This window comes from Trichosurus vulpecula, chromosome 9 (genome assembly GCF_011100635.1).
Source record: "Trichosurus vulpecula isolate mTriVul1 chromosome 9, mTriVul1.pri, whole genome shotgun sequence".
Taxonomy (NCBI): domain Eukaryota; kingdom Metazoa; phylum Chordata; class Mammalia; order Diprotodontia; family Phalangeridae; genus Trichosurus; species Trichosurus vulpecula.
This window is the reverse complement of record NC_050581.1, coordinates 47299955-47317337: the sequence shown is the minus strand read 5'-3', so window position 1 is coordinate 47317337 and position 17383 is coordinate 47299955. Positions and strand designations below refer to the sequence as shown.

Genomic DNA, 17383 nt, shown 5'->3' with positions numbered 1-17383 from the left:
GTAGAACATAAAGGTGCTATACTGACAGGTACAAATCTAAAGACTTGCCTTAGAATCACGTCTGTCAAGAAACAAGAAAACATTTGGCATTATTTAAAAAACCTGAGTTACAACTCTATCAAATAATTATACTCATTTTTCTATGTCATACATTCCAATACAACTACTGGTAAGTTTATGCCAATTTATTTTTTGCTTGAATAAGATCCGGCCCACACCACTCAATACATTACTTAACCTATGTAATTTTAAAAGTGTATTACTTGCTTATATGGAATTTTAAAAGTGCTTTCAGTTTTCAAACTATTAACTATTTATGCCCGATCACTTGGATCAAGGGAAGTTAATAAAAACTAGCTAAAATAAACATGGACATATTATTCAACAGAAAAACTGCTTTTCCATGCAGAATATCATCATTCCCGTGTGCCAAATTACATTCCATTACTAGTTATAAATAAATAAGATGGCCAGATGCCACAAGGGATGAGTTTTAACAGTTTGTTTTCAATATTATCAACAATAACAGTGAATAGAAAAAACATTTCAGGGATGGTGATATCCAGAGTATAAGGACAGAATCCTAAATAGATCTCAGAGTTGGACAAGCCCTCAAGCAATCAGTTCAATCTCCTGCCTTCAGGCAAATAAGGTATTATTAGCCACATTTCTGCCACTGAAAACTCTAGACTGGACACTAACAAACCTAATGACCTCAACGGTTAAGGGCTGAAAATGAACAAGCCCATAGCATAGGAGAAAACAAGTTCATGAATTTCATGCCCATCTACAATGGAGTACAATTAAAGATAAATTGCCTTTCAACACCTCCTGCTATAGGTTTGTGCCTATCTGGAGATAAAACATGATAACAGACACAAGTGTACTTTTAACATCTGTCCATGTCTTATCTTTTCCTTTATTATACAGCCAGATAGGTAAGACCTTCATTCTGCCACCTCTTAACAGATGTATCTGCCTAATAAAACATACCAAAATGTATTCACAAAAGGATCAGACTTTGAGCTATGATGTACTCTTCTGCCATAATTTGTGTGTGTACATACATACACACGTATGTATAATTATTTTCTATATTTACATACATATATACATTGGTGTGTTATGTATATGTTTGTGAACGGTATTATAGGAAAAGGAAAGATTAGCAATAAACATTGGATGAGGGAAGATTTTTCCTAAAACTAAGAGTAAGTAGTTCTTCCAGTTAACTGTCACAGAATTTGGGACAGTTATCACTATTTTTCACCTAAGAGTTATCTTTTGAGCACAGGCAAATGTTTAGGGTTTTTCCTATCATATTAAGAAAACTGGCAGTCATTCATTGGATATCTACAGGCATAGAAGGGTTCTAGGTAAAATACCAAAAAAGAACTCGATAAAAATTTAAATATACCATAAGTTGCAAAGTATAAACTTTACAGAACTGCAAAGTTCTATAAAACAATGAAAAGTCAGTCTTTATTTTTTCAACACCTATTACCTACTTAAACAAAGACTACAACTTAATTTGCTAACAGCATTTTCAGTTCATCTGTACTGTGTGAAAGGCTCTTCCTACTGCCACAGTATACTGAGAATTGTATACAGCATGATGCCATAGAAAAAGCACTGCATTTGGAGTCAGAAGACCTGGGTTTCAAATATCAGGAGCAGGTGTACCACTTAAAATCTGCCTGATATTAAATTAAGTCCCTTAACCTTTCTGAGGTTCAGTTGGCCTCAGGTTCCTCGTTTATAGGATGAAGGTGTTGGACTAGATGACTTCAAAGTTCCCTCTCAAATGTATGCTATGAACCTACAATCCTAGAGATATCAGCTTACTCCACAATATACTTTCTCATGCTCTCTTCTCACAGACAGTACTCCTCTCTTATTATTAGAAATTCTTTTGCAAACTACACAGATTGTGACAAAACTGGATCATGCTAAATATTGCTAGATCAGGGCTGTCCAACCTTAGGTTTTTATTGAAACACTAGACAACATATTTTGGTTTGTGTTTTTAGTGAGAGCTCTTTCGTGGTTTGGCTTCGTTTACTAAAGCATTTATGTCAATTTATATGCTTGTATAGGTGGGCTGCATAAATCGCACTGCGGGCTGCATTTTGGACAGCCCTGTGCTAGATCAAAAAATATACGACTCAAATAGCCAAAGTTGCATAGTGTCAGTAATTTAATCGTAAACAACGCTTGAAAGCTGATTCTGAAAATATATATTGCCAGAAAAAAACTTTTAATTATCCTAAAGACAAAGAGCTCTTGTCTAACAGATACAGCATTGGTGAATTAAAATCACAAAGAATAAGAGCTTTAAAGTTGTTTTTTGAAAAGGACATTAGCGATAATCTGAATAAAATATTAACCCAGCTCTATTTAGGTCAATCTGTTTTTTTATGATAATAGTTTTAGATAACTATGTTTCTGATATTAAAAAAAATGAACCACAAAACCCAAATGATAAAATTTCAAAGTCCTAATGTGGGATATCTCTAAGCAAATATCCATTGTCTCCAGGTGAAAGATATGATTCAGAACATACAAGCAATTCCTTTAAAGTTAGCCAAAGTAAATTTGGAAGGCTATCTGATAACTTTGCCCCTAACTTTAATATCTCTTTCTATCTTTCTTTAGTGGGGGGGGCAAGGAGCAAGGAGAGGAAACCAGACCTGTGATTTCATTGTTATATGTTATACAGTGAAGAAATTCTCTACCAATGCATCAGTCTTAAATAGCCAACTAGAGAACAAAGCAAACATTTTGACTCTCAAGCCCAGCTCTCCATCCACCACACTATGCTGCCTCTCAATTATCATCCTCAAAAAATTATTTTTTGGATAATTGGAATTTTTTAATGGGGGGTGGGATGGGGAGAGAAGGGGATAGATCCAAATCTATAATATCAGTTGCCTGTGGCACTGAGAGGTTAAGTGACTTGCTCATGGTCACATAGACAGTGTGTGACAAAGGCAGAACTTAAAACCAAGTCTACCTGACTCCAAGGCCAGCCCTGCACATACTATGCTATGCTGCCTCTCTATAAAGAAAACAAAATGTTCTTATATGCATCTTGTCTTATGAGTTCTTTGTAGCTCACTAACCAAGCTAATTTTTTGAGCCAATGGCTTGACTGTTACCAAATACATTGTCAAAGTATTTGACTACTTAATAAGTTAAGTAAACTAATTAAATAATATTTAAGACATTATTTTAAAATGTTTTTGAATATCATAATATTAAAAAGGAATAACAACAAATAATGTTAGCTTTTAATTTCATTGTAAGTTCACTAGTAAAGATTACTGTTTAAAAGATTTGAGTTTCCCTCAAATTAATGTCATTTTGCAATTATTTGAGGTGCCTAATAAAAAAAAAGTGGCTTAAAAATTACGTATGTACATCAAACTGTAAAGGCATTTGTTTCTTTGTGGGAAGAGGACGGATGTTCATCCACTTCTTACGTTCATTAGACATCACTCTCATCGCTCGACGATCTTTGGTCCACCTAAGAAAAATGGAGTTCAGAAAAACAAAGATACACTGGCAACAGGTACAATATATAGGAATAGATAGAAAGTTTGTACCTCAAGGGCCATCAGAGATTTTATCTAATTATTTTGCTTAACCCTATGACAAGTGACATTTCACATTAGAAATAATACCTCACTTTATGCTGATATTTACATTAAAACTTTTGCTCTTGAGCATTTAAAATTAAAGGAAAAACAAAAATCGGTCACAAAAAAAATCAAATTTAAGAATTTTAAAGTGACAATCCTAAAAATTAATTCTTTACTTCTGAGTTCCTAAGTTATTTACTTTCCCCTTGCCCTCTTCCATGCTTTCACTTTTCTTCCTATGTTGTAGCATTCATAATTTCTTAACAAGATATCTTCCAACCTATGAAGTGGATAATAATAAAACTAACATTTGTTTTGTACATGTTACTTACGAGTGCCCTGCTTTAGCACTACAGTATTTTCTGTTTTTATCTGGTTCGATGACTTGACCGTTTCTCAAACACTGGGCACATACAAACTTTATCTTTAAATTAAGAGATCCATATTTTATTTGATTTCCAGGTACCTTAAATAAGAAAAAAAATTATAAAAAAACAAAAACAAAAAATAAATTATAGGAAAATGAGAATTTTTCCCCAAATCAAAATGGTACCACTACACATGCAAACTAAATAATATGTCAGTTTTTAATAACACTGATAACATTTATAACTCATCCTAAAATAAATAAAAACATTTAGATATGACAATCCTTTGTATCAATTATAATAATTACAGTAATAACAATAAAAGTGGCCAGTATTTATATAGCACTTACTATATGCCAGACACTGTGCTGAGTACTTCATAAATACTGATTCATTTGATCTTCACAACAACCTTGAGAAGTCAATGCTATTATATATATTTTACAATTGAAGAAATTGAGACAGAGGTCATATGACTTGTCCAAGGCCATACAGCTACTTAGTATCAGAGACCGGATTTTAATTAATTCTTCCTGACTCCAGGTCTAGCAATCTGCCTGCTGTGCCACCTAGCTGCCTCTCTTACAAAGTAAAACATATTTATTTATAAGTAACCATGAATACACCCCTTATCCACATGTCTGAAGTACAGAAGATATGTTGCCATTTATAAGGAAATACAACTAATGCAGTAACTACCAATGCAACAAACAGAAGTAGATGTTCAAGAAATACTCTGGGTGGTATGAACTAAAAACATCCTTTTTCACATGAATTTTTTGACTCAACTTTAATATTAAACAGAATGTTAGTTACCACATGTAGGATCATGTCATCATAGCTCCAGAGCTAGAAGAGTACTCAGAGCCATCTCCTATGACATCATTTTACAAATGAGGAAACTGTGGGCCAGGAGGTTAAGTGCTTACTGCCTGCAGTCCTCCTTCCTAACACAAAAGTTCAATTTGCTGCCCACTTTCTAACTCTAGCTCTCCTATAAATGTTCCCCAAGGGGCTGCCTTTCTTGCATGTATTTGTATCTCCAGTGCCTATTAAAAGCACATAGTAAGTGCAGAGAAATGATTTTTTCATTCGTTCATTCACTGCCCAAGATCACACAGGTAATAAGTATCAGAAGAGGCAGATGAACCAGGTCCTCCAACTGCAGAGCCAATGATTTTTCCACTGTACCATCCTGCTTCCCATTGTACCCTATACTGAAACCAATTTAACAAGTGATTTCTCACATATTAGTCTCAAATGGGATGTCAAATGTAGAGCATTCAAATGGAAATACCTGTGTTCCATGTGCTTTTGCTTCCATGTTTTGCCAATATTGCTTAGATTCTTGAGCAATGGCATCATGTGTTATGCCTAGGAAGTACAAAAGCCTTTATTTTAATTATTTCCATAATAATCTCCACTTATTTAGCAGAAATTCAAAAACATCAACCAGCTAAATGTTCATTTATATTTACTTCCTCATCTAATGCTTAACAAACAAGGTAGTACCGTATTTGGGGGGAAAAAATTCAGCCAACAATTGTTATGAATTCCTAAGAAACATTTCCTCCTAAGAAATCCACACCAAATTGATTTGTAGCAACAACTTTAAATTGGACTCAATTCAGGTATTTTCTTAAAAAGTAACTCAATAAAAAAAAACAAACAAAAAAAAAGTAACTCAATAGTATAACTTACCAAAGTGACAGCTTCCACAGTTCTTAAATTCTAACCTACAGTTATACAGATGTTCACATAATACTTTCTAAGGTGGCCTTACTGTTTCTGATGAAGGATACCTCCAGTTCTTACACACCTGTTTCTTTTTGTATTATCCAGACTTTTAGTTCCACAAGGCTGTGCGCATAGTAACACTCATCTTCCCTTAAGCAGCCATAGCGAACTTCATGCCGACACAGATCAAGTTGACACTGACTATGGAAAGCACGGATTTTAGAATATTTGACTGAAGTTTCTCGTAAAATGTGAACGAGACACCTGATGTGAAAAGGGAGGCAATATTTCAATTTTCTGCAAAAGAATGTGTATTTCAAAAATAAATCCTAAGCAAAATTAAAGGTCTCTATTGAGAATGTATTTTAGGTCATTATAAAAAAAAAGTAAACTTAACTGTCTGATGGAACCCCTTAACAATAAGCAACCTAGGTTACATGATGCTTTTATTGTAATAATACTTGGGTTAAAGAATATGATCTGGCCTATGGTATATCTTTTGTATTATTTGCATATATTTCTTTTTGCATTAGTGAAACATCAATTTAATATTTTTTCACTTGGAAAAGCCACTAAAAAAATTCCTTCCTATGGACTATTCTTCAAAATAATACCAACAAAGAACAAAATAGCATGACAATACCACTGCTTCTATTTGGTATTGAGAAGGAAACTTTATGTACTTTCTACTTTTTCATGACAGAAATGAGAAGAAAAATTGCCAACATACTTGTTGTCTTCAAATTCGTGCTTTGTAACCGGGTGAGAACAAGAAGAAGAAATATCTTTATTTCTCCTGCTTATTATTCGGGGCTTATGATCAAAACATTTCTGGAACAGATAAGAAATAGAGTTTATCATAAAAACAAAATCTAAAAAAAAAATTCCCTACCTAGAATTTTTATTTTATCATCACAGTACTTCCAATGACCCACTGTAGACATTCACTAATTTTTCCATTCAAAATATTTTTTTAAAAAGATTCAATTTTATAAAAGCTTGCAAAGAAAATGTACATTGAAATTGATGATTGCCAAAAAGCCTCATCAGTTTTGTAGCAGAAAAAGAACTTAGAAAATGTACCTCACAAAGGAATATAAATTCTCCATGATGTTCTTGAAGAAGTTTGAACACTGTGAAGTTTATCTTTCCACTGCCACCAAAAAGAGCCTCTCGACTAAATGCACCTTTTCGTTCCAGTGTCCATACATCAATCTCTTCCTGGCAATAGGCAAAAGTGCAGTGACCTGGATATCTACATTCTTCCTCAGCAGCAACATCTATGATTAAAAACATTAAATTATAAGAGTTTAAGGCATTTTGACAGTTTAAAAAAATGCTATCCATAATAAAATTAAGTTTTTACATTTTAAATATCTTAAATACAATTTTACATGTTAAATATGTCAGAAGAAAGTCTCTATAGCCTAAATGTTGCTGGCCCTACGCAAATTCAAAGACTTACTCAGGGTCATTTGATATGAAGGGACAATACATTTCAAAAGAGGGTTGACAAGAAATAAATACTCTGAAAGGAGTGTTTATCTCTAAGCACTAGACAACAAAGGTCTCAAAGCTACCAATACCTCAATCATTTCACTGATGTTACTCAGCTTAGCTCCAGTCAGAGGCAATATTTATCACCTCTATTTATTTATTTATTTTTTAAGGGCTGGGTCACCCTATCTCATACTGGATGGAAATGTAAGGGCCTTACTCCTAGGCCCAGTTCCATGATGATCAGTATGGGAGCTTTGACCTGCTCTTTGTCTGACTCAGGCTGATTCTCTCCTCCTAAGATAATCTGGTAGCTCTCCCACTCCTGGGGCCTCATTATATTTATGCTCAGCTTACTGCAGACATCTGATTGGCTTAGGTCACTGAAACTCAGATCTCCCAAGCTCAAGATTAGGGTCATTGGTTCACTAGCATCAGCCTCATGAATAGCTGGGATTACAGTCATGTACCACCACACCCATTTCCTCCAAGATAACTCTTGAAGTAGATAAGGACTCAGTTAACATATATGGACCACAAAACACATACAAGAGAACCTAAACACCATGGCAAATATAGTTAAAGAAATATCAAAAACCCACTCCAAATAACTTGCTTCTAGTCACTAACTTTCAAATAGTGACAAAGGTGATTTTCTGCCACCAAAGGATGGAGAGCATAATAATAATTAGTAATAGTAGTAGTAGTAGTACTAATAATCTCTAGTACTTACATAATGCTTAGTGTTTAAAAAAAGCACTTTACAATTATTATTTCATTTGATTCCCACAACAACGCTGAGAGATAGGCGCTATTATTAGATGAGAATGCAGAGGCAGACAGAGATGACTAGATTTGCCCAGGATCACAAAGCTAGGGCATCAATGAAGCCAAATCCGAACTCAGGTCTTCCTGATTCCAAGCCTGGTGCACTACCTCACAGCTGTTTTTATTTCTTTTTCCTGCTTAAGAGTATAATCAAAATGTCTGGGATGCTAACTCTGAAATACAATATCATTTTCATCAGTTAACTGAACACTTACTTATCTTTATTCAACCCAATGAATAATAATAATAATGTAATAAAATACCTTTACATATATAATAAGGCCCTTCATAATTTGTCTTTGTTGGTCGTGGACGTATTTTTTTCCATGATTTATCTTCAACATTCTTTATTCTACCAATTAAAATGTCTTTCTTACATTTATGATCTAAAGTAGGAAGGTAGGTATAATCCATTAATTTAGGACCTAAGGAAACAAAGAGAAATATAAGATTTTAAATGTTTAAACCAATTACAATCACAAACTGACATAAAGGTAGAATTTATATCAATTGTTAAATTCCCACCAAAAATACCCCAATTATCTTTAATACTCCAAATGGAAATTTTAAAAAAACAGTGTAACTGTAGTATATGTCAGATTTACACAAGATACCTTTCAACATCATTCCAACTTCCATACAAGGAAAAACTCATTGAAGTGTTCATATTTTACAATACTCAATAATTTAAATATAAAGAGGATAAAGCTCAGTATGAATCTGTTATCTAAGAATCCAAGTCTGTCCTCACACAACAGCACCACCATCTCACTGATTACTTAAACTGTCCTTTTAATTTTCTCCAATTACATTGCTTTTCTTAAGATACAAAACCCTGAATTTCCCACAGCACCTTTTATACAAGGATGGCTTACATTTTTGGTTTATTTTATTTTCAGTATTCTTTTGGAGACAGCCAAGTATTTTCTTGTACTTTTTGACAGAATAATATCTTAGATCAATGACATGAGAAAGGATTCATGAAACTTCCTAAATATGTTTCCCTGATTGCTTGGAACCAGTCATCCTCTATACTTAATTTGAATTCTGTTTCCTAAACATATTGCTGTGTAGTTGTCACTCTTCTACCTGCTCAATTTTAGTACCACACGGCTCCCTTCTACTTGATCCCCAACCAAGCTGACACTCACTTGCTCTTCCCTCTGGGAGCTTGGGGAGGCATATTTCACTTTATATGTTCTCTTTTACAGGATACATACTAAGGCTAAAAATAAATTAGTCCCATCAACACCTGGCGTCCCTTGAGTGAATGAAAAAGACATTTATTAAACACTTAGTATATGCTAAGCACAGGTGACGCATGGATCACGTTTGGGGGGGCTGGCGCACGGGAAGCAGGACCCCCTAATTTGGGAGTTGCTACCATGCTGGTGCTTATCTGCTTACTTTTCCTAAAAAAACTGAAGCTAAATGACATCTTTTATTTCCAAATATCCATCCCATCCCCCCAAATTAGTGAACAATCCCTCTGAATGAAAAAAAAAACTATTACATAAAACCAATGAGTTGAGTTAGGCTATGTATCTATCAAGAGTCTTCCACTTCTCAACCCACTGTTTACACTTCCCTTTCACAAATAGGCTTGCTTAGCCCATCCTAAAGACTTTTCTCCTTATCTACTTTTCACATAGATCTGGTTATGTAACTCCTTAGCTCAAATCCCTACAATGGCTTCTTATTGCCTGCCGAGTAAGTATAAGTTTCTTGGCATTCAAAATTTTCTCACAATCAGATAGCACCCTGAATTTTTAGATTTCTCTAGCATTATTTCTCCGATGTTCCAGTTAAACTGAAACACCTAATATCCATCCCAAAACAGCCTGCATTTTCCTGACTCTCTTCTTTTATTTTAATCTCCCACTCTCAGACTAATGACTGGAGGTCTTAACCTTTTGTGTGTCATGGACCCCATTAGCAGTCTAGTAAATCCTAGGAATTCCCCAGAATAATGTTTTTAAACGCATAAAATAAAACACATAACATTACAAAGGAAACCAATTATACCAAAATACAATTACCAATTTTTTGGACAAATTCACAGACCCCAAGTTAACAACCCCTGTCTTTTATTTCTAACCATCCTCCTTTAAAGCCTAACCCAAATGCCACCTCTAACAGAACTGATTTTCTGATTTCTATAGTTGATAATGAAATGATCATTATTCACATCAGAATCCACATAATACTGCTTCCCCACTAATAAACATATGGTAGAATAATTGCCATACAAAATAGTAAGTGTCACAAACACCTAGTGGATGGTAAGATCCATGAGGGCAGGGACTCTTGACTTATCTAATCTATGTGCCTCTGCCCAGGGCCCAGCACAGTGAATTGTACACAATCAACAGTTAATCAATGTTTGCTGAACTGGATCAAAAGAATTCAAATTCATACAAATGAAATAAACGATTCATCAACATTTTAATACTTTAAGATTATTCCTAAACATAATATATAAAGCATCATATGAGAAGCAAGCTAATAAAACACAATTAAAATGTAAAGTACCAGAAAATATTTCTACAAATGATCTACTACCTAGACTAAGGTTAAAAATACATAGACATACCAGTGTGTAACTACTTTAAATGAACTATTCTGAATTCAATTCAAATTCAACCAAACTAACTTTATTGATATTTCCCCCAAACTTGCCAAATATGTGAATCACATATGATCAACCAACTGTCAAAACTCTCATTTAACTGATTATCAGCAAAGTACACAAGGGCTTTTCACATTTGCTTACTTCAGAGACTGAGTTTAAACCTTATGAGATCTAATATATGAAAATGGGCACAACGTGACCAACAATTCCAGAGGAAACAAGATGAAATGTGCTACCCACCTCCTGAGGTGTCAAAGAATTATGGTGCAAATTGAGATATAAATTTTTGGGATATGCTGGGAATTTGTTTTACTAGATTATGCATATTTGTTAAAAAGGGTTTGGGGTGGGGGGGATGGGGAGTCGAGGGAGAAGGAGGCAGGAGGGAGAAAAATAGGAGAGTTAAATTTGAAAATGAGCACACAGGTCTTAAATTTGATCATGGCCATATAGGTCTTATTTTATACAATGTCTGTAAGACCAGGTCTGATACACAATTGTAGTCAAATAATTCTTTCAAGTAGACTGGGTTATGGAATATTATTAAATGAAGTGTGTGCGTGTATATATACATATATTTTTTTTAATTATGCTTATATCCCTTCAAATTCATGTCTTCAAACAAGGTAAATTTGCTGATTGTCACTTCGTGATCTAGCCATAAATCCTGCACTACCACTTACTATATGAACTTAGCAAGTCACTTAACCTCTTCTGGGCCTCAGTTTCCTCATCTGTAAAATGAAGGAGGTTGGACTAGATGTAGATGGCCTTTCAGGTCCCTTCTAGCTCTAAATATATGACCCTATGAAATGAAAAATTAACAAGTAATTGATACACCTGATATAATACAATAAGGGACAAATAAAATGAAATATCTATCATCTACCCATATTTTTCTTGGTGATAAAAACTTCCAATCCAGGAAAGACAGTAACTATACCACTTTATTACAGAAAAAAAGTAGGAAAAAAAGTTCAAAGCAATATATAATGTGGTTATGATGAGTAACCAGTTTTATATCTAGGATTGTCCTTTAGTTCCTATTCTACTTTTCAGGTTATTTTTTATTTTAAAATAACCAGTGACATCATTCTCTTCTTATACATGCCAAACCTAACACCCTTTTTTCAATCTTGGTCTGTGTCAACCTATCTGCAGCATTCAGTCTTTTTGACCACCTTCTCCTCCTGGATACGCTCTTTTCTGAATCTTCAAAACAGTGCTTCTCTTGGTTCTCCTTTCACCTAACTATTCCTATAAAATCCCCTTTACTGGATCATCATCCATTTTACACTCCACTGTGAGCATACCCTTTTGTACAGTAGGCTTCTCACCAAAGCTGGAATGTACTCCTTCCTCACCTCCAACTCTTAGGATTCCTAGCTTTCTTCAAGTCCCTTCTACAGGTGCTTCCTTCTACATGAAACCTGTCCTGATCACACACCACCAGCTGCTAATGCCTGCCACAATTACTCTTTATTTTGTACATATTTGGTATACACTTCCATGTGTCTGTCCTGAGCCCTCTTTTCTTTTCTTTCTATACTGTGCACTTGGTGTTCTCATCAGCTACTATGAAATTAATTACCTCTATGTAGATGATTCCAAGATTCATACATACACACACACACACACACACACACCTCTGCAGCCTAAGTCTCTCTCCTGAGCTTCAGCTGCACATCTCCAACTACCTATTGGATGTCCTGGTAAGCAGCTAAAACTAACATGACCAAAACACCTCAAATCTTTTCCCCAAACTGTCCCCATCTTCTAAATTTCATTGTTGCCATCTTCTACCATCTTTCTGGTCATGCAAACTCACAATCTTGCCATTATCTTCAATTCCTCACCTTATATATAGAATCAGCTTCCAAATATTTTTGTTTCTACCTACTCAAGATCTCTTGCATTCATCTCCTTTTCTCTACACACACAGACATCACCCAAGTTCAGAACTTCATCACTTCCCACCTAAACTATTGCAATAGCTTCCTAAGAAGTCTCTCCCACTCCAATTCATCCTCCACAGAGCTACCAAAGTGAATTTCTTAAAGTTCTGGTCTAACCATGTAACTCTGTTACTAAACCAATCCCAGTGACTCCCTATTGTCTTTAGTGTCAAGTATAAAGTCCTCTGTTTGGTATTTAAAGACCTTCACAACCTTGCCTTAACATACCTTTCTAGCCCTGATGTAGCCATTACTACCCCTCCTGAACTTTGTGGTCTAGCCAGATGGACTTTTTGCTCCAAACACCAATACATCCCCCATTTCTATGTCTTTGTATAGCCTTTCCCCCATACCTGGAATGCACCCCTTCCTCACTTCCAACTCTTAGGATCCCCACCTTCCTTCAAGTTTCAGCTTCAGTGTTTCCTTCTATATGAAGCCTTTCCTGATCACAGGCCCCAGAATGGCTAATAATCTCTCCAAATCACCTGATTTGTATTTGTAAATATTATTAAATTACTTATATATGTACACACTTCTCCTGGGAGAATGTAAGCTCTTCAAGAGCAAAAACTTTTGTTCTTGGGTCACTTTTGTCCTTTCCTCCCTAAGACCTCTATCACGCCTGACATGATGCACTTAATAAGTGTTGTATCACGGATAGATCTAGAATAAAAAGGATATCAAAATAGGAGATATTTTGATAATGTCTAAATAAACTAAATTCTTTAAAATACACATTATATATGTTTTATCAAATAAAAACAGTATCTTTAATGACTAGCATCTCAAACCTGGAGTAAATTGTTAAAAAAAAAACCAATGTAAAGGATACCTAAAGGATGAAAGTAATTAACTGTTGTTTCAGTCAAAAATCCTAATGATTGCCTAGAACTGACTGGAAAGAACACAAAAGCATATGGTATGTGAAGATTACTGGTTATTCTCAATTATACTACAGTCAGTTGATAAACATTTGTTAGCTAAGAGGTTGGGATACAAAAGAGGCAAAAGACAGTTCCTGCCCTTAAGAAGCTTAACATCTGGGGAAACAAGCAAACAGATATGTACAAACAAGCTATATTCTGGGAAAGCAGGAAAATAATTAAAAGAGGAAAAGCATTAGAATTAAGAAAGGCTTGGGAAAGGCTTCCTGTAGAAGGTGGGATTTTAGTTGGAACTTGAAAGAAGCCAGGAAAGCTGAGAGGCACATTTGAGGAGGGAGAGCATTCTAGGCATGGGGGATAGTCAGAGAAAATGCTCAGAGCCAAGAGATGGAATGTCTTGTTCACGGAACAGTGAGGAGGGCAGTGTCACTGAATCGAAGAGTTTGTGCGTATGGTGTAAAAAGACTGAAAAGCTAGGTGGGGCCTATGTTAAGAAGAGTTTTAAATGCCAAAGAGAGGATTTTGTATTTGGCAAGAGGAGCCACTGGAGTTTACTAAATAGGGGGAGTGTGACATGGTTGGACCTGTGTTTTAAGAAAATCACTTTAGTGGCTGAATGAAGGATGGACTAGAATGGAGAGAAAGACTTGAGACAGGCAGACCCACCAGTAGGCTATTGCAGTACTCCAGACATGAGATGATTAGAGTATGCAGCAGAGTGATAGTAGTATTGGGGGGGAGGGGCCGGGTGGAGGGGTCACAAAGTTGAGAGATGTGGCAAAGGTAAAATCAACAAGCTGTGGCAAAGGTAAAATCAACAAACCTTGGCAAAAGATTGGAAATGGAGACAGATAGTGAGGAGTCAGTGGTGACACCTAGGTTGCCAGCCTAAGGGATTTGAAGGATGGCGTTGCCATCAACAGTAATAGAGAAGTTAGGAGGGAAAGAGGATTTAGAGGGAAAGATAAGCTCTGTTTTGGATATGTTGAGTTTAAGATGTGTAATGAACATCCAGCTTGAGATGTCTGAAAGGCAGTTGGAGATTCTAGCACAGAGATCAGTAGAGAGATTGGGGCAGGAAAGGTAGATTTAAGAATTATCACCATAGAGATGGTAATTAAATTCATGGGAGTTGATGAAATTATCAAGTGAAATAGTATAGAGGAAAAAGAGGATCCATGACAGAACAAGGTGGGACACTTAGTGCTAGAGATCCTAACTTGGATAAGAATCAAGCAAAGGAAACTGCAAAGAAGCAATCTGATAGGTAAGGAAGAGAAGTGGTGTCCAAAAAATATAGAGACAAAAGCATCAAGGAAAATAGGGTGATCGATGGTGTCAAAGGCTGCAGAGAGGAAAGGAGAATGAGTATTGAGAACAAGACATTAAATTTGGTAATTAAGGAGTCATTGGTAACTTCAGAGAGAGCAGTTTCAGTACTTTTTTACTACATATTAATCAAATCAACTCAGTTTTCAATATCAAGTTTTAATTTATCTAAGGAAATACAATCTCTTCCATAGTCTGATTCTTACCCGATTTTATAAAACAGAGCTGACATGCTTGCCGCAATTCATGAGATCCTTCAAGTGGATTTCTTCCAGCTACAGATGAAGATACTTTAGGAGACCCACTACTAAAGACATTTCCAAAGTCATTTCTAGGTTGACTTGAAATTCCTAGGAAACTCTCTGAAGCAAACAAACTAGCTGGTGCATTCATCTGTGAAAGCAATAAGGGATTTAAGGATATATTATCTTCTACTTATTATTTCAATATTACTAAAAGCACTAAAATAAACTAAATTCTCTATAAATAGTGCACTTGTTAATGCCTCATGCTAACTACTCCTCAGCCCCAAAGTGCATGATTTTAACATTGTTGTCCACACCATAAACGAACTCCAGGGTGTTAAATAACTTATTCAACTACCTAAGCTCCTTCTATTCTTCTACAATAAACACATTTATAAAAGGTACTTACAAGTAAAATGGAAGAATTATTGTTGTTAAGCAGCGCTCCCTCTCTAGAAGTTGATGTGGGCAGATCTAAAAATAAAACAATAAAAAAGTTTAAATGGGCTTTTTATTCCTATCATGCAATAAGAACACAGTGATTTAGTAATTCAGTGCAGATATCTGTTTTCATATTCGCCTTCTTGTATCTCAGTTCCAAGGCATACTGAATCTTACAGATTTCTAAGTAATTAAATCTTCCTGTTTAATGACTATAGCCTTTCCTCTGGAACCCAATTATGGAAAAATCATGCCGACAGTTTATGAAGGAGTAGCAATTTCCAGATGTAATTGATATACTTTCAAAAACTACAGGATGTACCTGATATACCATCAAAAACTACAACCCCAAAATGGCTAAGGTGGAAAGTACAAGAGTGCCTCTCTAAAAATCATTAAGCGTGAAAGTGTATTTTATAATAAACAATGCATAAAGCTCGTGGTTGTTTTCCTTTTCTTTCTCTCATTAATGGTGAAGCTCTATTTCCTTTCTCCCCTCTCCAGGACCTGTTAACTGGTCAGTTTAATTTTGCCATGTATTTACGTATATAAAAATATTATAACTCAAGTCTTTTTAAAGTAACCTAGGCAAGTACTTGGTTTCTTCTTCTATAAAATGAGGGGACTGGATGAGATGATCTAAATCCTATATTCATATAATTTCAGTCAGGACAAAGACAGAATGGGCCCCTGAAAATAAAAGCAGCCACCATAGCAACTAATTCCATGGTTGCCTTGCTGGCTAAACACAAACGAAGCCTAAAATATATTGCTTTCAATTAATAAGTTTTTCTCTCTACTAGTGATATCTAATTAAGTAATCTAATCTATCAACTTATAAAATTGCCTATGGTACATATAACACCTATATAACTCACTATAAATTCTTTTGCTTGAAAGAAAAAAATCTACAAGTTCACCATTTTTCTAACACAAAACAAAAGCTTTTAAATTTTTCTCTCCTAAACAAGTGAAATAGACCTTTCTTTATTTCCTTTATTGTGATTTTTCTAGAGTTTATTTGCCTCACCCTTTTTCTTTAAATGAAATTTAAAATTAAAGTGATTTTTTTGGATTAATTCAAATTAGTACACATAAATTATTAAAGCACTTCTATACTGTATTCACTTTTCAGAATAAATTGTTCTGGGGAAATGAGGCAGAAATGACAAAAACAAAATATCAGCTATACAAATAACTTAATTCAGATAACTACAATGGAGATTAGCATTTCAAGCAAAAGTAACTTTAAAACTTAAATCTAAGTCTCTATACTTTAAAATTGAATAATGAAGTCTTCCTAGTATCTACTACCAGGAGGAAAACTTTTTCTAAAAAGGTACCAAACAACAATTTCATTATTTTGAAAATAAATTGAAATATTTCAAATGTGACTCAATGTTTACCTCTTTTGGAGTCACTCATTGAAAATGTATTTAAAGAAGAACAAAAATCTTCCAATGATGAAGTCAAAGGCTGTGGATACATTTCTGAAAAGGAAGATGCAGGAACATAGCCTGCACGCGTTCCTAATAAAGGTGCAGAAAAGGGTATACTAGGAGTTACACTAGATGTTGGAATGGATCCTCTGACTACTGTGGCTGTCTAAAGGAGAAAACAAAAAGAAAAAAAGTATTTTTACAAAATATCCACAAAGAAAAAGATTTAAGACTTAATTGTCTGAAATGTGATATGCAACATATGAAAGCGTTCACCCTCACAAAAACAAAGAAATGCAAATTTAAATTATCATGAAATAATACTTTATACCAATAAAATTGACAAAAACAAATAAAAATGACAAAACTCAATGGTGATGAGGC

The 17383-nt window shown here is 34.8% G+C and overlaps 1 protein-coding gene across 1 annotated transcript in view; it reads right to left on the bottom strand.

Annotated features, from left to right (window-relative positions):
* Nucleotides 1–17383, bottom strand: part of ZC3H7A (zinc finger CCCH-type containing 7A) — a 58495-nt gene that overhangs the window by 9607 nt on the left and 31505 nt on the right. The window contains exons 10-19 of the mRNA XM_036738456.1: nucleotides 16967–17165; nucleotides 15529–15593; nucleotides 15081–15267; nucleotides 8335–8496; nucleotides 6830–7026; nucleotides 6477–6577; nucleotides 5829–6010; nucleotides 5307–5383; nucleotides 3974–4107; nucleotides 3421–3526 (exon numbers count right to left, since the gene is read on the bottom strand). Of these exons, the coding sequence (XP_036594351.1) occupies nucleotides 3421–3526; nucleotides 3974–4107; nucleotides 5307–5383; nucleotides 5829–6010; nucleotides 6477–6577; nucleotides 6830–7026; nucleotides 8335–8496; nucleotides 15081–15267; nucleotides 15529–15593; nucleotides 16967–17165 (1410 nt within the window). The remainder of the gene's footprint in view (nucleotides 1–3420; nucleotides 3527–3973; nucleotides 4108–5306; nucleotides 5384–5828; nucleotides 6011–6476; nucleotides 6578–6829; nucleotides 7027–8334; nucleotides 8497–15080; nucleotides 15268–15528; nucleotides 15594–16966; nucleotides 17166–17383) is intronic.